The following is a 22642-nucleotide window of genomic DNA, read 5'->3' on the forward strand; positions in this document are numbered from 1 at the left end:
TTAACTTGGTTTACTGACATGTCCTATCCTAACATCTGAAGATAAGCAGAACAACTGTCCCAGTCTAACCTCTTCCACGTGTTTCCTTTGACTTTTACCGTACAACTAGATAATGTCTAAACTCGCAATAAAGGCAAAGGTAAAAAGAGAGTCAAGAACAACATAGATGAGCCCATGAGATTAACACATTAGCTAGTTTTGAAGGTTTTTTTTGGTCTTCCAAGGTTCCACAGAATCTGAAGCTGCTACTTTAAGGACACTTTCTCTGAATGTATGAAGCGCCATGTTCCTCGTACCTTCATGTGTCACCCGAGAAACTAAATATCAGCTTCTTTTTGGGAGTCTGTGATCAACGGAAAGAAGCAACGAAAGACAGAAACTTACTCGGATTTGGAGAACCACATCTGTTGAAACGAGCCTAGTGATGCTAATATACTCCCTCCTATCCATACACTGCGCATTTTCAGGAATTAAATTACTCAAGATCCAAAATTTTAACGGTCAGTAAGGAAAAATCAATGATTTGGGAACTCTTAGAAATGTATTAAATAATGGGGATGCAGAGGAAGAAGTTAAACTATATATCCAACCTGAATCTTCTTTCTGTTGTGTTACCACTCGCCAACACTTTGACTCGAGCCGAGTGAGGTGACTCCTGAAACGAAATATAGCAGATGATCAAAGGTTTTCACCATCTTCAAAAAAAAAAAAAATCAAGGAGAGTTTGCAAGCGAAAGAGGACAATACTTCTATTAAGTCCTTTTCTAGACGTTCTTTCAACTGCTGCATTGATGATGTGCCACCAGCAAGCTGAAGAAAAAAGTATGAATATCAGTATGCTACTACTATACAACTTAGAGACTTGAGAGCTGAAATTGATTGTTAAATGTTACCAGTATGCTACTATACAACTCTCTCCGGATATCCACATCACATTTGTTGATGCTCTCCATGACCTGTACATGTTAATAAAAATGGAGAGTGGAGTCAGAGACAGTAAAGAGGCGAAAGCTTTGCAGTGACTAGAGACTATATGCATATATACCATATGTGGCAACCCACGAACAGAAGGAATCATATCTGCATACTTCTCCATTCCAGGTATTGTCTGAGAGTTTCATCCAAACACACATGAGCCACTTAATAAATCTTTGACAAACTATTTCAGGCTCAAAACAGCCCAAGAGAAGGCACAAAATGTCTTCAGAAGACACAACCCATAGCTTAAACGATGCCGAGTTTTGTACCTGAACTATGGACGGGTTGAACATCACATCAGGAATTTTGAACTTATCAGCACCAATCTCGAGTGTCCTGCAGTATACCAACCACAGATCTTATACATGGAAAGCAACAGCAACTGCAGCATAAACATCTGAGGCACACAAAAAAATCGCAATAGATATATAAAAAGGAGCTTACTGGCCATCAGGAAGCTCGTAAGATGTAGTTGGGATGTTTGAATATGACTTGTCTGCATATAAAAAGTAACACATCAGGAAAACTAAGGCTACAAGATCCATGAACATTTAAAGATAAAAGAGTACCTAAACTTCAACTCCTAAATCGCTCAAAATTATGAAGAAAGACAAATTTATCAAACCGGTGAAAGACAGAAGAGCATAACATACCGTCATAGGGAGTATCAGGAACCCGGCAAATAGAATCCTTGATATCACCAACTATCATCCTCTGCTGAGAAAGAAAAATACACCGAGTTATAAAACAACAGAAATTTTCAAACGAGGTGTAGTGATCAAATTACAGACCTGACAGAAGAGCTTGTAGCTTTCCGTGGTGTCAGGAAGACCTACATTTTCAACCTGCAAGCATCCAAAGAGAGGAGATAAGATACTATCACACTCCAACGATAAGAAAAAGGCTCCAAACAATTTGCTAGTGTCCAACACAAACTTAATTTTCAAAACCGTCTCTTGTTTTGTCTCTCAATAAATAAATAATACTCAAATAGTAGTTTCATCAACTGATCCATCTACACACCTGGAATTCCCCTGGACGCACTTCCTTTCGCTTGAAAGAGTATCTAGGTCTTATCTGCAAATGAAACAACTCAGTTAAATCGGCTCAACAGATAAAGAGAAGTGTAAAAATTAGTTCAACTTACTTTAATTCCTTTACTCTCCAAGCTTTTCAGTAAACAGTCAGTGAGAAACTCCCCTCCAATTGGATTCGATACAACAGCCTGCAAAATGGTCAACAATCAGAGAGTAAAGAAAGTTGGAAGATGACACATTGGAAACGAAAGATAGAAAACTTTCTCTTGCAGCAGAAAAATCTAAACCCAAAGAAACAGCATCACAAGCTTAAATTCTAATCAAGTCGAGTAATAAATATACCTTTTGAAGGACATAGCCTTCATGCACCGGTGAAATAGTTGTGGATCCTCCACCGCTGGAACACAATGAAGTATGGAAAAAGTGTCTCTCAGATTAATCACAGCAAACAGAATCAAGATGACAGAAGTGGAAGCTTCCACGTATTAGAGAAAAGTTCAATAATTTTGTAGTACAAAAGTCTTACCAGTCAACAACCAATGAAGTAGCACGCCCAGTAGCGAAAGAGGTCAGAACCTAGCACCAAAAAACGATAGTTAGACATCTTAATTCACAAGAGCGAGCAGGAGACAAATGACACAAGGTAAGAGGGAATATACAGGATTCTTAGCCATGAACAACGCTGGAACTTTGTATTTCTCAAACATTAGCTCTGCTGCCCTGTCAAGCATACATTTGAGAAAATCAGCAACACACTCCAAGATGAATCAATATAGAAAAAAAAAAAGAATATATATAAACAGATAAATTCTGACTTCTCTCTCTGCTGTTGAGTGTTTAAAGGAGGCTCAGCTAGCAGCATGGGATGCTCCTTAGGATCAATCATCAGACAACTCCTTCAGACATAAATAACACATTAGAAAATGACATCAAACAACAACTACGAGAAAGACTAATGCTTTACACCGTTACCTGAAAGCATGCTCCCATATATTGTCCACCAAATCCCAATCAGAAACTATGCCATCTTTGATCGGTGACAAGATCTAATGATATAAAATGCAATTTCTAGTTCACTAACAAAACTTCACACTTTCAATATTAAATCAAAAGAGGGGAAAAGCTAATAACCTCCATATGATCCCTGCGGTAATTCAAGGCTTGAGATCCCACACAGAGCTTGCGTTTACCCTTGTCCTTTTCAGACTTATCCTCTGAATTCGAATTAGTCTTTGCAGAATCAACATCCACTTCCATTGCCTCTACTCCATCCACTGCCCCAACAACCTTACGAACACATGAGAAGAACCTTAAGTTAGTAGCTCACACTGTCTGAAGATACAAGAGACTCAAACGCAAATCTACACTAACACCAAGCCCTGGAGACATGAAATGATAAAGACAATAAAAAGCGTTAAAGATCGAAAAAGGAGTGAGCTTTACGGAAGGGAAGACGGCCTTGGGAGCATCCTCGCCGGCGTAGCCAGCCTTGCAAGTGTGCGAACCCAAGTCAACCACTATAGCTGACACTTCATCTGTGGAACAAACCCACCACCGAAAGATTCAGACTTTGTAACGAGAATGTCGTCAGAGAGAGAGAGGAAAAAGAAGAGCAATTTCAAGGGTTTGAAGAGAAACCCACCTCCGCCGTACATGGCTGCCGGAGAGCTCGTCGGAGGGTTTGTGACACGGGACGGCGCTGAGTGCAATCTCGGTGTCAAACGAAACGGAGCTCGAGTGTTGTCTAGACTATAGAAAAACTCGAATCCTCTCACTGAAGAACGAACCTTCGACAAATTGTATTTACTACAAAACTATTGATTTTAAGTTATTAAAAATTGTTATCAATAAAAAAATTATTATCATTAAAAAGTGTATTCAATTTCATGATATTACGCATAGATTAAATACATCATAGTGTATTAATGACAAAATTTCATATTTATTAATTTTTATGAAAATATGAAAAAAAATCTATTAATTTATAACAATGAGAATATAATTTGATCAAATTTTGTTATTAAAATTAGGTTAAAACTTGGCAGACCATAGAAGATGTCCATAGTTTCTTGTAGAAGATGGTATCATTTGGCAGGACATAAGCAGCATCGATAGATCCGAGATGAAAAGACTAGATGTTTTCGGTTTTAGAAGTGGAGGATGTCGTTCAGCTTGCCGAGGACAGCGTCGATAGATCTAATCATTGCATTTTACTATGAAAAAAGATTATGCTTTGAATTGTTATTGTTCGGGTGTACTTGGTTTTAACTTGCGTTTAGTTTGATTATTCTAGTTTCAGTGTCGGTTTGTATTTTGATAGTGTTTATGTCCGTAAGCTGCTCCGTTGTGAGTTTTAATTGTTTTTTTTTTTTTGGCTTGTGTTTATGGGAATTTCATATATCCGCCACTCTTGTATCATCTTGTATTCCTACTTATGGCCAAAAAAAAAAATAGTTAGAACTAAGCTGATTAATCTGTTTTTTTTTTTCAGCTGATGAATTGAACACATAACATAATATTAACGAATCAAACGGCCTGCAGTTTTTCCTATGTGATGAAACAGAAAATCCCTCTCCTTGTGAGCTACTCCACAGATTAGTCTTTTGGAGTGTAGACAAAGGTTCCACTGTCGCTAACCCCTTCAAACAACAACATCCTTATTCCCTTTAACCCGGTTCGAAATATATCTGGTTCAAATGCAAGAACCAGAAAACAATCAGGCTTCTTTTTATCTTTCTTCTACAAAACTTGATAATGTGTTGGGTTCTGTACCTGTTCATGTTCTTCTTTACTGAACTGGCTAATAATATAATTGGCTGTATCCATCTTCTCTGGAGGCCGTCCGATCCCTGAAATGAAACATAAAACAGTCTGTATGTATGTCCCCAAAAAACACCACACAAAAAAAAAGTTATTTGAAAACATCACACAAAAAAAAAGTTAATCGCCGTTGCCGGGGATCGAACCCGGGTCACCCGCGTGACAGGCGGGAATACTTACCACTATACTACAACGACTCTTGTTGTTGTATACCGGTTAAATACAAACTAATAACAATTAGAACGTGAGGGAGCTATTTGTGAAGCTAACTTGGACTATATTCATCTTGGTTTCTTGCAAGTTGTAAATGTAACTATATTCTCATAGTTTAACATTTCTAGCTGCTGGTCTCTATTTTCCTTTTTAATGCCACCATTGCGTTAGCTTATAAGACAAGTTGGAGAAACCGCTTTGAATGATACCAGCTCCCGGTCACACCAGCTGATACAAAAGTAACCGACGGTACTAAAAGCAGACGATACAAGGTACTCACCGAACAAAATTCAGACTCTAGTCCTGTTCGTTTGGTTGCCGCAGGTTTTGGCGTCAGCGGCAGCGTCAATGAGAACAGTTGTTGTTCGTTTTGCAGACGCTACCGCATAGTATATCGCGACCGCAGGTTTTATCGGCGTCAGCCGCAGGACGCGGCGTCAGACGCAGCTTCCTGCGTCAACGAAACGAAGAGTTGACGCAGAATGTTGACGCTGCCGCTGCCGCCGGTACCTGCGGCAACCAAACGAACAGTCTTTCTGTCGCCAGTTCAACTTTGCTGTGCCATCAGAATCTTTCTCACCTATGCAGAACTTTATCTACTTCGATTTATAAAGCATATGTAACCACAGACTCACTTCTACTCCAGATAATTGTGTTTGTGTTTGTAGCTACTATCAAATTTGATTTTTGTAGCGAAACAAGAAAAAATAACACAAGATTTTAAAAAATTTCGGGGTATATGCTGAGAATCTAAAAGCTACTTTGGCATTCACCGGAGATGATTATAACACGCCACGTGGCGTATGTAAAAAACTCCCCTCGTCGTATATACAAAAAAAAAAGACTGAATTTTTTAATAATTTTTCTCTCATTTCCTTAAAAAAAAATCTGAACTATCCAAAATTGCTTCACTGTTCTCGCGATTCTCTACTCATCAAATTTTTCTTCTTGAGAGTTCTTTTCTTCTGTTCATCATCAAAGAAAAAAAACCCCTAACTTTGGAGGCTTTTCTTTCCCATTTTGAAGTCTCGAATTCATCTAATTTTCAGAGAAGGTTCGCCTCTGGATTGCTTTGTTTATGATCTGTTCAAGTGGGAGAACGATCGTAATAGCTACCGGAAACTCATTACCATTCAAAGAATCTTCCGGAGACGGGATTCGAATTCATCTCCCGATCAATGTCGCAGCTCGTCGACGATCACCAATGAGATCAATCTTGTAACAGCCCGATCCCCCGGAGTCCGACCGGGGTTATCGAAGGGGCGTTATGGACACGTGTCTACTCATCTAGACAACCCTACGTGTCCCGTTACTGGTCCCGAGAGACGAGCGCATAACCTTCTTTGAAATACCGTCATACCCACATCCATATACTTCTACTTACAGTCCTGCGCACAGGAAAAATGGAAATGGAGGGGTGAGCAACAAGTTACTCAGTGAAGTGGTTCTAGACCAGCCTGCCCGCATGACACTCTATACTACTCCATGCGGGAACTAGGACTGACTAGCCACTACAATCAGTTAATGCATTTTCATCATTTCCTAATGTTATCTGCAGTTTCCACAATCACTTCCATTCATTTCTAACAACCTAGCGATCAATCAATACAATGATCTCACTCATTGCCACACACGTCAAACCCTAGACTTAACCGACTCCTCTTGTCCGTCCGACCCGACCCTATGACACCTTTAACTCCCCGTTACCCGACCATGAGCTAAAACCCTACAATGCACATCCTTTTCAACTTTTCATCTTTTCCTCTTTTCCTCTTTTCCTCTTTTCCTCAGTGGGTAGCCCCCCACTAGGCTTCTACCCCATATTCATGTGGATTCGCCACATCTCCTATGGGTGCTTCCATATTCATGTGGATTCGCCACATCTCCTATGGATACCTAGCGTGGACTACTTACCCCACCTACAAACCTTAGACTCTCTATATGCTTTCCCACCCATGCTTAACCTTAACATCCTTCTTTCATACTTTTACTTATCATTTCACTTCCTTATCGTTTTCACTTAATCCTCCCCATTCCCAATTACTTTCCCTTTTCATTCATACTTGAACTTGGACTAAATCACTAGACGCCACCCGTTATCGGTGTCACACACAATACACATCGCATTCAAGTTCTACTTCAATAACGTTTATAATCATTGCTCATCTATCATCCTAGCATTTGTTCCTCTCTAGCATCCTAACTTCAATCACAACAACACATGGGACAACACAACCAAACATACAAGTATCAACTACCAATCAATCATTACCACGACAATTCAATTCAGTTCATCAAGTCCCATTTATCAGTATGAGGGTTCTTATGCATCATGATTCATTCATCTATCATCCTAGCAATACCATGTCCTATCAACCTAACTCCCAATCAGGGTCTAATCAAGCCTAACTCCAACATAAAGGAGTATACAGAACCATGAAAGAAGGTTGGGTTCGAAACACTCCACCTTAGTCTTAGATCTGGATCTGGATCTGGAAACGAGGATTTGAGAAGGTTGAGATCTGGTCAGCACCACCACTTCACGGCGCCGGCGAGAGGGAGAGAGAGAGAGCGTGCGACGGCGAGGAGAGAGAGAGAGCGACGCGCGGGAGAGAGAGAGAGCGACGCGCGGGAGAGAGAGAGGAGAGAGAGACGGCGCAGGAGAGAAGGAGAGAGAGCTCGACGGCTAGGGTTTTCGACCTCCGGGAATTCTCTGCAGAGCTTCGCTTCAGATTTGTGATGAGGCAAAAAGGGAGACTGCATCTCTTTTTATAGTAAAGGGAAGGGGAAGCCCTAGGGTTTTGCTAAATGGGCCGTAGAGAAGCCCATATTCTTTGGGAAATTTTTATGGGCCAGGAACCGGGCCGTTACAATCCTCCCCCGTTAATCGGAATTCGTCCCCGAATTCCAAAGCCCACATCTTTCAGACCACTCGTTCGTTACCAAAATGGATTCACACATTCACACAACAATCAAGGGAGGCATACATGACACGATAACTCTACTGGGATCTTTAAAACCAACGAAGGAATGTCATAAATAATAAAAGGAGTAGGACTACAATAGTTTGTAAAAGAAAACCCAGCACATCTGCACAATACAGAATGTCGTAAATAAGGGAAGGAACACCAACTCCTCAGCTGGCTTCGGTTGACACATCTTGGCCGTATCCAAGAACTCCTCCAGGTAATCTCTCACCTTGCGTGGCTTCTGAACCATCTGGACCAGTACGTCACAATCACATGTTACTGCAGGTGGTTTTCGCGGACGCCCCCGCTTTCCCTTAGCGGGTGTCCCTACCGGCACCTCATGGCCATCGACGTCCCCACCCGGGTTTCCTCCTTCCATGCTCGAGAGAGCGGCCTCATCGGCTGCAATCTTCTCTTCTGCCTCCATGGCGAAACCTGCCATCCGCCTCACTAACGCGAACTCCAAGGGCTCCAAAACACCCCTCAGCTGCGCCTGGAGCTCCTGGCGTAGCCCGTTCTTATACCATATGCACCACGTCTCTGCATTCTTCGGTTTGCACAGCTTGGCTTGGTTGATGAAGTCCTCCGTGTATCCAGCGACTGATCGGTCCTCCTGAGCATTCTTGCTCAGCACTCCACACTGGCACTTCCCGGTGAACGCCCTTGGGGTTCCCCCTGCTGCACTTGGCGTCTTGCAGGGACGGCCACGCTTCCTCGGGGGTCCCTCTTCGGTTGCAAGCTGGAACCTCGCATTGCCCTGCAGTAGGCGTGTCTCCATAGCCATCCTCTGGAAATGAGGCATCAACACCTTATGCCTCACAGTCTGCTCGTGCGGGTACCTGAATGGGAACTCCCTGTACTGTTCTTCAGGATCCGGAAACATGGGTAGCACCAAGTTACCCTCCCTGTCATAGTGACGCCTTTGGGCATACTCCCTGGTGTTCCTCCGTCCGTAGTGCATACGCGGCATCCTCCACTCGTAATGGTCAAGCGAAAACATCCTGCAATAAAATTTCAATCAGAACCATAATAGAAGTATGGATATAGTGGGATTTTCAATTAATCTTTCACAATCCGAAAATACTTAGTAATATTGCAATTTTTTTTTTTTTTTTTTTTGAAGACGAAATATATTGAAATATATATATATTAATTTTTTTTTTTTTTTTTTTTTTTTTTTTTTAAAACGTCGGAAATGCCGATCCCTTAGGACGGAACTAAGGGATCTTAACCCGCTCTGATACCAATTGTAACAGCCCGATCCCCCGGAGTCCGACCGGGGTTATCGAAGGGGCGTTATGGACACGTGTCTACTCATCTAGACAACCCTACGTGTCCCGTTACTGGTCCCGAGAGACGAGCGCATAACCTTCTTTGAAATACCGTCATACCCACATCCATATACTTCTACTTACAGTCCTGCGCACAGGAAAAATGGAAATGGAGGGGTGAGCAACAAGTTACTCAGTGAAGTGGTTCTAGACCAGCCTGCCCGCATGACACTCTATACTACTCCATGCGGGAACTAGGACTGACTAGCCACTACAATCAGTTAATGCATTTTCATCATTTCCTAATGTTATCTGCAGTTTCCACAATCACTTCCATTCATTTCTAACAACCTAGCGATCAATCAATACAATGATCTCACTCATTGCCACACACGTCAAACCCTAGACTTAACCGACTCCTCTTGTCCGTCCGACCCGACCCTATGACACCTTTAACTCCCCGTTACCCGACCATGAGCTAAAACCCTACAATGCACATCCTTTTCAACTTTTCATCTTTTCCTCTTTTCCTCTTTTCCTCTTTTCCTCAGTGGGTAGCCCCCCACTAGGCTTCTACCCCATATTCATGTGGATTCGCCACATCTCCTATGGGTGCTTCCATATTCATGTGGATTCGCCACATCTCCTATGGATACCTAGCGTGGACTACTTACCCCACCTACAAACCTTAGACTCTCTATATGCTTTCCCACCCATGCTTAACCTTAACATCCTTCTTTCATACTTTTACTTATCATTTCACTTCCTTATCGTTTTCACTTAATCCTCCCCATTCCCAATTACTTTCCCTTTTCATTCATACTTGAACTTGGACTAAATCACTAGACGCCACCCGTTATCGGTGTCACACACAATACACATCGCATTCAAGTTCTACTTCAATAACGTTTATAATCATTGCTCATCTATCATCCTAGCATTTGTTCCTCTCTAGCATCCTAACTTCAATCACAACAACACATGGGACAACACAACCAAACATACAAGTATCAACTACCAATCAATCATTACCACGACAATTCAATTCAGTTCATCAAGTCCCATTTATCAGTATGAGGGTTCTTATGCATCATGATTCATTCATCTATCATCCTAGCAATACCATGTCCTATCAACCTAACTCCCAATCAGGGTCTAATCAAGCCTAACTCCAACATAAAGGAGTATACAGAACCATGAAAGAAGGTTGGGTTCGAAACACTCCACCTTAGTCTTAGATCTGGATCTGGATCTGGAAACGAGGATTTGAGAAGGTTGAGATCTGGTCAGCACCACCACTTCACGGCGCCGGCGAGAGGGAGAGAGAGAGAGCGTGCGACGGCGAGGAGAGAGAGAGAGCGACGCGCGGGAGAGAGAGAGAGCGACGCGCGGGAGAGAGAGAGGAGAGAGAGACGGCGCAGGAGAGAAGGAGAGAGAGCTCGACGGCTAGGGTTTTCGACCTCCGGGAATTCTCTGCAGAGCTTCGCTTCAGATTTGTGATGAGGCAAAAAGGGAGACTGCATCTCTTTTTATAGTAAAGGGAAGGGGAAGCCCTAGGGTTTTGCTAAATGGGCCGTAGAGAAGCCCATATTCTTTGGGAAATTTTTATGGGCCAGGAACCGGGCCGTTACAAATCTCCTCACCGTTGGTTCTGACACCTGGCACCAGCGCTCTCTTCTCCACGCGGGAGCTTAACCGCTTCGTGACAGTCATCCAAACGAAAGAGGATAAACAGAGGAAGGGGAAAGTTTGTGTCTCGTCGAGGAAGAGGAACGTCGTCTGCTGCATTTCGCCGACGCCGCAGCCGACGAAGACGGTGGTTGTTGATGATGAAGTGGCGGTTAGACGGGGTTTGGCAATGCGGCGGGTTTTGGAGGATAACGGCGGCGACGGAAGCTCCGTTAGAGACTTCTCGTTCTTCACGACTGAGAGAGGTGACACGTTGTTCACTCAGTCGTGGACACGTGTTGGCTCCGTTAAGAACAGGTCCACTCTCCTGCCAATTTCGTTTCTTTACTTGTGGTCTTGTCGGTTACTGATCATTCGATGGTTTCTATGGAAACTCGATAGGTGAAATTAATTAAAGAAAAAAAGATATTTTAGGCCATTGCTGAGAAATGCAACAAGAAGAGGTCCCTCTCCTGTCTGGAGACTTGTGGTTCTCGACAATTTGAGCTTTAATTATGATGTTGATTATTTTTGTCTTTTTTCCTCAGCTGGTCCTGGCTTTTACCTTTTATTACATTGGATTCTATTGTGCCTTACTTAGATTTCATGGTCTTGTAGTTAAGAGCTCTAAGACTAAACAATTAAGAATGTTAAGTTATTCAGATTCATGGAGTTGTTGTGATTGTTTGGGACTAGTTGTTGACATTATGTTCTGTTGTTGCATTTCTTGGATTCATTATGCTGTGGTTTTTTGAGACTAGTTGTTAACATTCATGTGAAGAAGATCAAACCAATAGCTGAGACAATCTTGTGATGATTTTGCTAACTTGTCAAGAGATCTCGAAGATCAATGTATCATATAAACACTGAAGACTTTTGGTCAATATTAAATCTTTTTGTGTATATAATACAATCTTCAAGATCTCTTGACTATATAACTTTAACGTTCACCTGTATTGCAAGTTTTGTGTCTTTGGTGTCTTGTTTATTGTCTTCTCATTTGAATCTTCCTGTGATTGGTTTCTTAGGCCCTAAAGCTGATATCTTTCTGTGTGCTTGCTTGCAGGGGACTTGTTGTTCTGCTGCATGGTCTGAACGAACACAGGTTTGATTTGTAGCTTTGGATTTGATCATACATAAGCCTAACTGAATTTATTATTCAAACGCTCAACAGTGGAAGGTATAGTGATTTTGCAAAGCAGCTAAATGTTAATGGATTCAAGGTCTATGGATTAGACTGGATCGGTAATACAACCACTTTAACTATTCCAAGTTATGCTAGTTTACAGATTTTATATTTCGCTACTCATTGGAGTTTTTTATCTTGGCCGAACAGGTCATGGTGGAAGCGATGGACTTCATGCTTATGTTCCTTCTCTTGATTATGCTGTCACTGATTTGGTATAGTCAAGACTCAACATTTTTATAAACCATATCATTGCTTCAGCAGTTACATCTCTTACAAGTTACAACCATATATCTGCAGAGCTCGTTTCTTGAGAAAGTGATTGCAGAAAACCCCGGACTGCCCTGTTTTTGCGTTGGTCACTCAACAGGAGGAGCCATCATCTTAAAGGTCAAAAGATAACCATATGTTAATATCACTCCTCTAGTAACCATATGGTGACTGGATAAACTATTCTTGCAGGCTATGCTAGATCCAAAGATCGAATCTCAAGTTTCAGGGATTGTGTTAACTTCACCCGCAGTTGGAGTCCAACCATCTCATCCCATCTTTGGTGTACGTCAAAACCTGAACATGTTTTTTTAACTTTTCGTCTTGAAAACATTACATCATTGTTATTTCAACAGGTAATTGCACCTTTCCTAGCGTTCCTCATTCCAAGGTACCAGCTGAGTGCTGCTAAAAAGAAAATAATGCCCGTTTCTCGTGACCCGGAAGCTCTCTTAGCGAAATACTCCGACCCGTTGGTCTACACGGGGTTTATCAGAGCAAGAACCGGTTACGAGATCCTCAGACTTGGTTCTCATTTGCTGGAGAATCTGACTAGAATCAAGGTCCCGTTTCTTGTGCTCCACGGCACTGCTGATACGGTTACTGATCCTAAAGCTACTCAGAGACTGTATGATGAAGCTTCGTCGTCCGACAAGTCGATCAAGTTGTTTGATGGGTTGTTGCATGATCTGCTCTTTGAACCGGAACGAGGAATTATCGCTGGTGTCATATTGGATTGGCTAAACCGGCGGGTTTAAATTTATCAAACCAAATGTAGTAGTTGTATTATCACGTATTTATATACGATTGTGTAACTATTTTTAATTGTCAAGAAAATACGAATAATTAGGACTACGCAACCGAAGAACCGATCCGAAACCGATCCGAAAATAAGAGTCTCGAACCCGATTAGACCCGGGGTAAATAACTGAATGGGTTCTCATCCAAAGATCCGGTATCCAACCTGATCCGAACTGAATGAGTATCCGAAAATATCCAAAATGTAAATATATATTTAAAAATATTATTTATAATTATATGTATCATTATTTTAATAATTAAAATTAAAATTAAAATTAGAAATTAAATATATTAGTTATTTTCAATACTTTGTGTATTTTTGGATAAAATATGATAGTTTAGATAGAAATACTCAAACAAAATCATATCTAATTAGTATTTTTCATTATTTTTTGGTATATTTCGATAATTTGGATACAAAATATTCGAATCGAATCGGGTAATATGGGTAATATAGTTATTTTGGATACTATTATCCAAACCCGTTTCAGATACATTGGTTATTCGATTATTTTCAGGTTCCTTTACATTTGAACTAAACCCACTGGATCTGAGAAGACCTAACTCGAATCCGACCCAAAATTTTGTAATATCTGAATATGACTTAATTTCAAAACCTAAAAAACCCCAATACCCGAAAGAGCCGATCCGTACCCGAACATGTATCCGAATGGCCAAGTCTACAAATAATTAAAAGATCAGTAGACAATATTGTTGGGCCTGCTTCGTATAATATTGGGCTTTGACCTAATTTGGGTCGAATCCCGTTTACCGGATCCGGATTCGGATCCGGATTCTATTCAGACTAACAGGTCGGTTATCGCGGATGCTGTTCAGTAATGTTCGAAACACCAATTCTAGTGTCCCTCGAATCATCGGAAGCTCGAGACGACGGTTTACGCCACTGATTCAGCAAATCGGCGGGAAGTTTTCTCGGCACTGAGCCTCTGACTCGCGTTCTGTGAAAACAATGGCGTCCGTTGCTTCTAAGCTGTACTCAGGTCTCCACTTCGAAACCCTATGAATCGCTTTAGCTGGCGTTTCTCATCTGAAATTGTTTTGTGTGGCAGATGATGTTAGTCTCCTAGTGTTGTTGCTTGATACGAATCCCTTCTTCTGGGACACTACATCGACTACCTTCTCTCAGTTCCTCTCTCATGTAAGTAAGTGTCCTTCTCGGCGAGTTTTATTTATCTGTGAAAATGCTTTCGTTTTGTATATTCACGATTGCTGTTTTGTTATGTTAGGTGCTTGCGTTTCTGAACGCGGTTTTGGGGTTGAATCAGTTGAACCAAGTTGTGGTGATAGCTACTGGTTACAGTTCATGTGATTACGTTTATGACTCGTCTTTGACATCGAATGTGAGCTCTGAGAGCAGGGGAACTGGAGGAATGCCTGCTCTTTTTGGGTCTTTGCTGGAGAAATTGGAGGATTTTATTAGCAGAGATGCAGAGCTTTCCCAGGGGGATGAGCATGTAGATAGAATAGCTTCTTCTCTCTTGTCTGGATCGCTCTCCATGGCTCTTTGCTGTATCCTTTTTGAGATAATGTGTTTAGAATTTGATCACTCTTCTTTGTGTGTGCTTTTGGAAGTAAAAAAAAATGGTTAAGTCTCTGTCTGTCTATATACTATATAAGACCTGCTTGTAATCTTAAGGCCTAGTAGCTTCCTTTCAATGTCGGGTTAAACTAGGAAAACCCACAGATTTTTAGGTTCATATGTGTGTCTTGGCTAAACCAGATGGCATGTCTCTAGGACCATCATTGTCGTTTGGTAATATATGTATGTGGTCTTCACTTCTTTTGTTTTGCCTGATTTTCTGGCTAGATATACAGAGGATTTTCCGTACTGGACATCTTCATCCCCAGCCTCGGGTGCGTGTTCAGTATAATCTACATCTCAATCAATTGTCTTTGATGATATTTCTCTTCTTGATTGCTTTGTAGAAATCTTCAGCTTAAAGTATATTGTCATACATATAGACTCATCCCTCTTATGATTTATATGTTCTATTGCATAACCCCATAAAATATAACTGATTTTACTATTGACATATATATATATATATATATATACAGATTTTATGCTTGCAAGGTTCCCCAGATGGCCCGGAACAGTATGTTCTCTTCTATAACCTTTTTCTACTTGCAATATTTTCTCCTGTTGTCTGATCTCATGAAGGATTTTGTTCTATTTTCAGATATGTAGCTGTGATGAACTCTATCTTCTCTGCCCAACGCCTAATGGTACTCTTCATTTTGCTTGGTTCTCTGTGACTTGAGCTTCTTGACGTTTTCAGAATTTCCATGAACCTGTAACCTCAAGGCTCAAGTCGCTTCATCAATTGGTTATGTAGGTTCCCATTGATTCCTGTTACATAGGTACACAGAACTCAGCATTTTTGCAGCAGGTAATATCATTTTGTCCTTTATACGTCCGGTGCAAGTAGATGCTTCTTAACTCTTGAACTCCTCAACCTGTGCATTAGTTTGTAATCACTTGTGGGCATAAATGTAGGCATCTTATATAACCGGTGGAGTACATCATGCACCTAAACAGTTGGGTGGGCTGTTTCAGTTTCTAACGGTATGGTCTCATCTCAAGTCCAAACATATCGCACGTGCACTGCGCATGTTTATGTGCCTCTCGTTACATTACATGAGCGTACTCAATGGGTCCTAACCTTGGTTTGTTTTGTTTTGCATGTAAAAGACTATCTTTGCAACTGATTTGCACACCCGCGGTTTTGTACAACTTCCTAAACCTGTAGGAGTTGATTTTCGAGCATCGTAAGTGATCAAATCACAGAACTCTTCGATGTCTCTGGTCTCTTCCTCCAAAATATTACAAGAGATTGGTTTTATGTAAAAAAACTTGCAGGTGTTTTTGCCACAAGAAGACTATAGATATGGGGTACGTATGTTCAGTGTGTCTGTCAATTTTCTGTGAGCATCACAAGAAATGTTCAACGTGCGGGTAAAGAGATTTTGACCCATTCTTGTTCTTTCTCAATATCATAGAACTAATAAGCTATCAACAAGTTGTTTGATTCTAATATCCCAAAAAAAACATTTGGAATATGCAGGTCCGTTTTTGGTCAGTCTAAACTTGATGGTGCCAATGCTTCATCATCTGTCAATGATAGGAAGAGAAAAGCTCCTGATTCCTAAAATCATCTTTTTATGCTGTAGAAAAAACGGCAAACTTTGCTCCTTATTCACGCACTCGTTGCCTATGAACGAATACCAAATTGAGATTAACTACCTAGTGCCAGTGATTTTAGCATTTCTTTTGTCATAGTCTGGAAAATATTACATTTATTTCTTTTTTTGAAAACTACACTTCTCCATATTTTAATTAAAAATTACGTACTTCGCTAACTAAAATCAAATTCAAAATTACTACTAGTATTATTTATGTTTAAGACAAATATATATTTGATAGAAAATATGTTATTTTACTATTCAATGTTTAGAATAACCCTGATAAATTTATGAAATGTTCAAATGTTTTGATGAATCTTATACAGATAAAAAATAAAATAAAGGCCTTGTTGTAGTTGACAAACAAAACTGGGCCTCTCTACCCAATTGGAACGACTTAACTTTAAGTCATTACATCGACGTCATATAATATTTTGTCGGATCTGATTTGGGTTAAAAGTTAAAACCCGTCTGAACAATCCGGCTCCTACCGAAATCCACTTCTCGGAGAGAAACAGCGATCAGCAGAAACCATGGATTCGAAGAATCGGCGAAAGGTAAAAATTTTCGAAACCTTTCTTTGATATATATATGTTTTTCACAGCATTTGAAATTTCGTATTACGATGCAGATACTGGAAAAGAAGAAGAAGATTCATGACCTTATAAAAAGAGCTTCCTCCGTAGTCGATCCTCTTTCTCCCTTTGATTCCTTCCGCCGTTACACCAAAAATGGTAATCATTTGTTTTGTATTTTTATTAGAATTTTTCGAAAAATTGTTTGTTTTATGTTTGGTAGCCACTTAGATAGTCTATGGTGTAAGCACTTGTGCTTTTATATGAAACAAATGCAGTTTAAGTTCGATGAGCTGCGTGCTTTGATCACTTAGTTATGTTCATGTGTGTGTTAAAGTTACCTTCTTTACTATTTTAAAGTTCTGTGTTTGTGTTCTTCTTTACGTCTTGTAGAATTATCTGTTTACTTGGAACCTGGCCGTGGAGATAGACTTTCCTCGTCCCTGAAACAACACATTCGAAAACTCTTGAAGGTTCTAACCAAAATGCTATATAGCTTTAGTATATTGATATTATTATAAACACAGCTCTTTAGGAATTTTCGTCTGAATTTGTTGTTATACATGACAGAAGAACATGGAAGGATTCTACGGGTCTAACTGGCCAATTCAAGCTAAGGTGAAGCGTACGGAGATGACTTCTCCAGACGCACGTTATATATTTGTGCGGGAGCTGCGTTATGGTAGTAAAGCCTATGAGACGGCGTCTAAGGAAGGATGTGATCAGATTGCTGGATTTGTTCATTACCGGTTTACTCTAGAGGAAGAGATACCTGTTCTGTATGTGTATGAAATTCAGCTGGAGTCTCGGATTCAAGGAAAAGGATTGGGAGAGTTTTTGATGCAGTTGATTGAGCTCATTGCCTCCAAGGTGCGGGGGTCTCTCAAAGTCTGCTTTATCTATATTGATGTCTATTTGCTTTTTTTTACTTTCAGGTTTCAATGGGTTGATGATAGTATGGTGGGTTTTTGTTCTTGTTTTCAGAATCAGATGAGTGCTATCGTGCTTACTGTTCAAACATCCAATGCATTGGCGATGACCTTCTACATGAGCAAGCTAGGGTAAGAGGTAACCTTTTGGAAGATTATCTTGTTCCATGTGTAACAACTCAGATGAGAAGTTTTGGAAGTGTTGATGTGTTCCCAATATTTCAACTTTTTTTATAAATACTGAACTTGGCTCTTCAAACATCTGAAAATCTCCATTCATATACAGATACAGAATATCTAGCATTTCACCATCGAAAGCTAATCTTCCGGTACAGAATCACTAGTCTTTTTCAGTATCTTTGTATTAGGCGGCATTCATTAAGTATCTACATTTTTATTATTGCAGACATTCTCGGCGAAGTATGAGATACTTTGCAAAACATTTGATTCTGAAGCTAAATCTGTATTGGAGGTTAGGTCCTTTCCTTTCACTTGCATCACTCACATTTACGACAAAATTGCTGATCAAGTATAAACATTGTTTTTTTACCTTTCTTTCTTGGCATTGTAATTGATACTGTTATCTTTGCATTATTTTCCAAGAAGAGTGACGGAGAACCAACCAGAGATTGCGTATCAAGCATTGAATAGCTCATAGTTTTACTGTAAGTTTTCATTCTTGTCTTAATGCTAATTTTATAAGCAATCGCTTCGCCTTGATGTTGTCTGAAAAAAAATATTTGCTTGAATCTGACAGACCAAACCAATTTTTGTGACAAGGTACAATAATAAAACAAGACACAGTTGAAGACTTTTGTTCCTCCGATGGCAGTTCAGTTCATACTTCACACCAAGAGACTGAGAAACTCATACTCCAATGCTAACAAGCCTGTTGAAGTAATTTGTGTGCCTGCCCAACTGAGTCCTTGCAACAAACCAGTAATTTGCCATCAACAGAGACTATGTTTGGTAAGCTGTGAGTATTTGTATGGTTTATTAACCTTTAGAAGAGATTGTACAAATTTCTAAATTAGGAGTTGGGAGTGATTTGAGCGAGAAACAAATCTTGTACTGGGTTTTGATATTTATGAATCAGAGATATTAATTTTAACAACTTTTCAATTCAATTGCCTTTAATGTAGAAATTTTGAGGTCTTGAACCTTAATTCATTTTAGACAAATGGTGAGATAGAAAATACAGAGATATATGATCATGGTTTCTAGCGTAACAGATCAGGACCTGACATGTCTATATCTAACTCTGAAAATTGAAACTTCGTGCAAGGACAGAGTCTCAATTACTGAGGAACACTTTAATAATATGGAGCCTGAGGGTAATCAAATCTATGATAAAATAAAATAATGACAATAGCTGAACAAATATTAAATCAAATGAAGTCTCACTTCTTTCTATGTTTCAAAAATATAATCCTAGATTCCCCTCTCCCTGTCTGTATCACGATCACAGAAAGGAAAGAGAAACAGCAATGGTGCTTGTTACTTGTTAGATATATTGTTGGGTTTACGTATGCCTATCGAAGAACTTCTCTATGAGTACTGAGAAAGTTGCAAACCCAACGCAGCCCATACACGCAGCTTTTGGCCCACCTGAAACAAAAATTTAATTCATCAAAAATCCCTAGAGACACTAAACAAATAATCTCTCGACACTTAAAAAGTTCAGACAAAGAATACCTCGGGCAGACATTGTACCGCCGGTCACACATCCAGCAACAGCGGTGTTTATTATGTCATGCTTTGCTCTTGCCTTTTGAGAGAAGTAAATAAAAAAAAGTAAAAAAATTGAAGTAACGATCAGGATTTAGTTATGGAATTTTCTATTTATATAATATATATATTTACCTTCTCCACAATGCATTCAGCAGCTGAGTAAACCAAACCCATAACCGCGAATGTCTTGCAAGAACTCCAACTCCTTTGCCCCATTTGTTTAGCCGTGTACACAAACTGCTGCCTACCAGTCATCGTATCATGCATAATAGGATTATCCAATGCTCCCATAAACAAACCCATCATCAACCCAAGCCCTCCTCCTACACACACAGACAACGTATAGTACAAGTCAACTGATTATCATATCCCCACGTGCCTATTTATTACAAGGAAAAGCAATAACAAACAATCCTTATTAACGACAAGCCTAACGTTAGTAGCTTTACGTCTGAAACACTTTCTCCAAAGAACTAATGAGTCTGATAAAACCAGGAGTAAAAGAAGCTATTTAGATGGACAAAGGAGAGAGATTGGAACAGACCCATGACTCCACTAGCTACACTTTTGACGGCGCAGTTGTTCCAAACCTCTTGGGCTCGCATCTCCTCGATGGTTGGCATCCGTATCGGCTCGATCTTTGTAACGTTTTCATTAGAACCCGAAGAACCAGCAGCCGGTTCAGCACTAGAATCGTTAAACATTTTTTCAGAGGTATATAGCAGAGCAGAATCCGACAGGAGGAAAACGTGTCATGCAAGATCAAGCGTTAGCGATTCGCGCGCCTTGGAGAGAGAGAGATAAACCCACCCCGAGGTAGGGTTTAAGCCACAATAATGGCCGGAACATCTAGCATTTAGGCCCATTAGTATGGGCTTGTGTTTTAATCATGAAGCCCATCATGTGGTTGAATTTTTAAAATTGATTAATTATGCTATTACTCCCTCCATTTTGTTAATATAGATGTTTTAGAAAGAAAAAAAAATTCAGAAGATATATTTTCTGCTTTCTATTAAAAAATTGTAAACTCAAAGAAAATTAATGATTTTATTAAATTATTATTTGTTAAAAATTATTGAAAATGATGTCAATTGGAGGAGTTTCAACGCAGTAAGTCTTCCTTTTCTACTTTCAAGATTCGACATATATCAAGAGCAATTAATCTAGTGACGGACAAGTTTTTCCTTCAATTGTATTCTATGGTGATTCCGTACCACTGGTTTGGCTTTACAGATCGGTAGGATTTTTATAGTTGAGTTATTGTTATAAAAAAAAAATTAAAAAAAACAATACATTTATTATATTAATTTAATATATTCTTAATATGCGTAAAACAATAAATTACAATCAACAACTCTGTTTATATTATGAGAACTCATGTGATTGAGTTAGTAATAAATATTTATTTAAGGTCTAGCAGTTTATTCACAATCAAAGAATGAATGAATCATCAAATACACAAAGAATGAATAGGAAGACTAATAATAAGTTGACTTCTCAATCTTCAAACTATCAAAACTTTTCCACATCTCTCAATAGACAAAGAGACTTTGTGACCAAATGATCACTGTGGACGGGTTTCTAAGTCTAAAGCTCTGTTCCACCAACTCTAAACATCGTTTCCACTTTCATTACTAGCTTCGATCTCAACCTCCTCGGTGTTACATTTCACGTTAACAAACGCTTCAAGAGCTTCTCTCATCCACCAATTCTGACAAACCTCTCCTGCTTCATCCAAACCCACCCATTTGCGTTGTCTCATCTCAGCTTCAGGCCATCGCTCGAACTCTTGGTCAACGAGCAAAGCGAACATGTATCCATGGTGAATTATGTTATGTCTTTTGCTTTTGTATTGCCATTTCCCTAGCTTTTCCTCTAGCTCCCCGGTCACACCAGCCTCTTCGATGGTCTCTCTGAGAGCTGCTTCCTCCATTGACTCATCAATCTCCCAACCTCCTTTTGGGAATAACATTCCTTTCCCCTTTTGAGCACTTATGAGAAGAACTTCGATTTCTTTGGATTCAGTTCCGTTGACTTGTTGTGTTTTGTATCGGTACGGTACACATCTGCAGATATTAAAAGGAAAATAAAGCTTTTTCAGAATATTTTCTTTTACAATTTATGACAAAACAAAAACTTGTAACTATTTAAAAATTTTAATTATTTTTAAAAAACAACTCCAAGATAATGTTCCAACAATTATTTTTCTTTTACAACCAGACAATATCAAGATAGATATAAAGCCTATACATCATACGTAGGAGATAATTTAATATTTTGAGTCATTTTTTTATAAATAAAGAAGACAGATTAGCGATGGTTCGTGGGAAAACGACGTACCCTACGACTTGACGATAGCCAGAGTTATCGTAACGCTGCAAATCTCTGCCGGTGCGAGAGACCAAAGAGACAACCTTCTCGATCTGCGCTGGGACAACCTTCGATGGTATGGTCTCAAAGATCGGAGACAGATACGAGGCGACGTTTGAGAAGTTTGAGACGATAAGAGACACAGAGAAGCCTGTCATTTTTTTAATCCCTCTTTTTACAAATTTAACAAATTATGAGCACGAGAGAGAGATGAATCAAAAGGCTCTGTTCTTGAATTCGAGAGAATTGATTTAATTGTTTGAGAGAAGAGAATGGATAAGCAACAAGAAAGGAAGAGAGAGAGATGTGATTTTGTTGATATAGTTAGGTTATAGAACTGTCTTTATATGGAAAATCACAAGAGATGTTTAAAACTCCCACGCGCTTCTCGATGTGACGACGTTTCCTACAACCTATTTTATTAGTATTTATTTGTTTTTTATATATCAACTTGCTACATTTGCATTTATATCACCTGAATCGAATCTAAGCTTTGCTGTTTTGTGTCTGTGTTTTGAGATTTGTTTTTGTTAGTGAGACAACTCCCTGCCAAAGTGATTCAGATTTCTAACAAAATTCAGCATTCTATAACAAAACCTCATTTGTTGGTTACAACTTAC

General features: G+C 39.7%; 7 protein-coding genes and 1 non-coding gene across 22 annotated transcripts; 3 read left to right on the plus strand and 5 right to left on the minus strand.

The window, feature by feature from the left end:
• Positions 1 to 110: 110 nt before the first annotated feature.
• On the minus strand, positions 111 to 3851 carry LOC103835906 (actin-related protein 4). 2 transcript variants are annotated; one of them, XM_009112097.3, is made up of 20 exons: positions 3658 to 3851; positions 3459 to 3550; positions 3147 to 3302; positions 2988 to 3061; positions 2831 to 2911; positions 2675 to 2735; positions 2542 to 2591; positions 2358 to 2412; positions 2126 to 2203; positions 2002 to 2055; positions 1770 to 1823; positions 1632 to 1692; positions 1423 to 1474; positions 1248 to 1314; positions 1046 to 1108; positions 894 to 956; positions 748 to 810; positions 591 to 655; positions 385 to 453; positions 111 to 296 (listed from the first exon to the last, which is right to left on the minus strand). In XM_009112097.3, the coding sequence occupies exons 1-20, from the start codon at positions 3668 to 3670 to the stop codon at positions 251 to 253; spliced, it is 1317 nt and encodes a 438-aa protein (XP_009110345.1). In that variant the 5' UTR covers positions 3671 to 3851; the 3' UTR covers positions 111 to 250. The 2 variants fall into 2 exon arrangements, with proteins under 2 accessions (XP_009110345.1, XP_009110344.1); XM_009112096.3 differs by having other exon boundaries at positions 1632 to 1695.
• Positions 3852 to 4960: 1109 nt separating this feature from the next.
• Positions 4961 to 5032, minus strand: TRNAD-GUC. The gene has a single exon. It is a non-coding gene; the product is annotated as a tRNA-Asp (tRNA).
• A 601-nt stretch (positions 5033 to 5633) lies between these two features.
• LOC103835908 (monoacylglycerol lipase) lies at positions 5634 to 13267 on the plus strand. Its single transcript, XM_009112098.3, has 8 exons — positions 5634 to 6261; positions 10922 to 11274; positions 12023 to 12061; positions 12131 to 12201; positions 12293 to 12357; positions 12443 to 12532; positions 12605 to 12697; positions 12769 to 13267. Exons 1-8 carry the CDS (start codon positions 6127 to 6129, stop codon positions 13168 to 13170), a joined length of 1248 nt encoding a protein of 415 aa, XP_009110346.2. The 5' UTR covers positions 5634 to 6126; the 3' UTR covers positions 13171 to 13267.
• On the minus strand, positions 7984 to 10915 carry LOC117127222. Its single transcript, XM_033276781.1, has 2 exons — positions 10516 to 10915; positions 7984 to 9018 (listed from the first exon to the last, which is right to left on the minus strand). Exon 2 carries the CDS (start codon positions 9015 to 9017, stop codon positions 8106 to 8108), a length of 912 nt encoding a protein of 303 aa, XP_033132672.1. The 5' UTR covers position 9018; positions 10516 to 10915; the 3' UTR covers positions 7984 to 8105.
• A 237-nt stretch (positions 13268 to 13504) lies between the features above and the next one.
• On the plus strand, positions 13505 to 16550 carry LOC103835909 (general transcription and DNA repair factor IIH subunit TFB4). Its single transcript, XM_009112099.3, has 11 exons — positions 13505 to 14214; positions 14284 to 14372; positions 14461 to 14743; positions 15042 to 15088; positions 15293 to 15330; positions 15415 to 15460; positions 15571 to 15624; positions 15732 to 15800; positions 15927 to 16003; positions 16095 to 16190; positions 16300 to 16550. Exons 1-11 carry the CDS (start codon positions 14184 to 14186, stop codon positions 16382 to 16384), a joined length of 915 nt encoding a protein of 304 aa, XP_009110347.2. The 5' UTR covers positions 13505 to 14183; the 3' UTR covers positions 16385 to 16550.
• A 147-nt stretch (positions 16551 to 16697) lies between these two features.
• LOC103835910 (N-alpha-acetyltransferase 40) lies at positions 16698 to 19043 on the plus strand. 14 transcript variants are annotated; one of them, XR_004450073.1, is made up of 9 exons: positions 16698 to 16974; positions 17022 to 17151; positions 17386 to 17465; positions 17563 to 17862; positions 17977 to 18060; positions 18208 to 18250; positions 18328 to 18393; positions 18525 to 18586; positions 18702 to 19043. XR_004450073.1 is itself a non-coding variant. In XM_033276783.1 (9 exons), exons 1-8 carry the CDS (start codon positions 16951 to 16953, stop codon positions 18570 to 18572), a joined length of 768 nt encoding a protein of 255 aa, XP_033132674.1. In that variant the 5' UTR covers positions 16698 to 16950; the 3' UTR covers positions 18573 to 18586; positions 18679 to 19043. The 14 variants fall into 14 exon arrangements, 11 of the variants coding, with proteins under 11 accessions (XP_033132674.1, XP_033132673.1, XP_033132676.1 ...); XR_004450071.1 differs by having other exon boundaries at positions 18528 to 18586; positions 18679 to 19043; XR_004450072.1 differs by having other exon boundaries at positions 18528 to 18586.
• Positions 19044 to 19295: 252 nt separating this feature from the next.
• On the minus strand, positions 19296 to 20790 carry LOC103835911 (mitochondrial import inner membrane translocase subunit TIM22-4). The gene is made up of 4 exons (XM_009112106.3): positions 20197 to 20790; positions 19785 to 19975; positions 19617 to 19689; positions 19296 to 19529 (listed from the first exon to the last, which is right to left on the minus strand). The coding sequence occupies exons 1-4, from the start codon at positions 20354 to 20356 to the stop codon at positions 19444 to 19446; spliced, it is 510 nt and encodes a 169-aa protein (XP_009110354.1). The 5' UTR covers positions 20357 to 20790; the 3' UTR covers positions 19296 to 19443.
• Positions 20791 to 21027: 237 nt separating this feature from the next.
• Positions 21028 to 22353, minus strand: LOC103835913 (nudix hydrolase 4). The gene is made up of 2 exons (XM_009112107.3): positions 21993 to 22353; positions 21028 to 21718 (listed from the first exon to the last, which is right to left on the minus strand). Exons 1-2 carry the CDS (start codon positions 22178 to 22180, stop codon positions 21262 to 21264), a joined length of 645 nt encoding a protein of 214 aa, XP_009110355.1. The 5' UTR covers positions 22181 to 22353; the 3' UTR covers positions 21028 to 21261.
• Between the last annotated feature and the right edge of the window lie 289 nt (positions 22354 to 22642).

This window comes from Brassica rapa, chromosome A08 (genome assembly GCF_000309985.2).
Source record: "Brassica rapa cultivar Chiifu-401-42 chromosome A08, CAAS_Brap_v3.01, whole genome shotgun sequence".
Classification (NCBI taxonomy): Eukaryota; Viridiplantae; Streptophyta; class Magnoliopsida; order Brassicales; family Brassicaceae; genus Brassica; species Brassica rapa.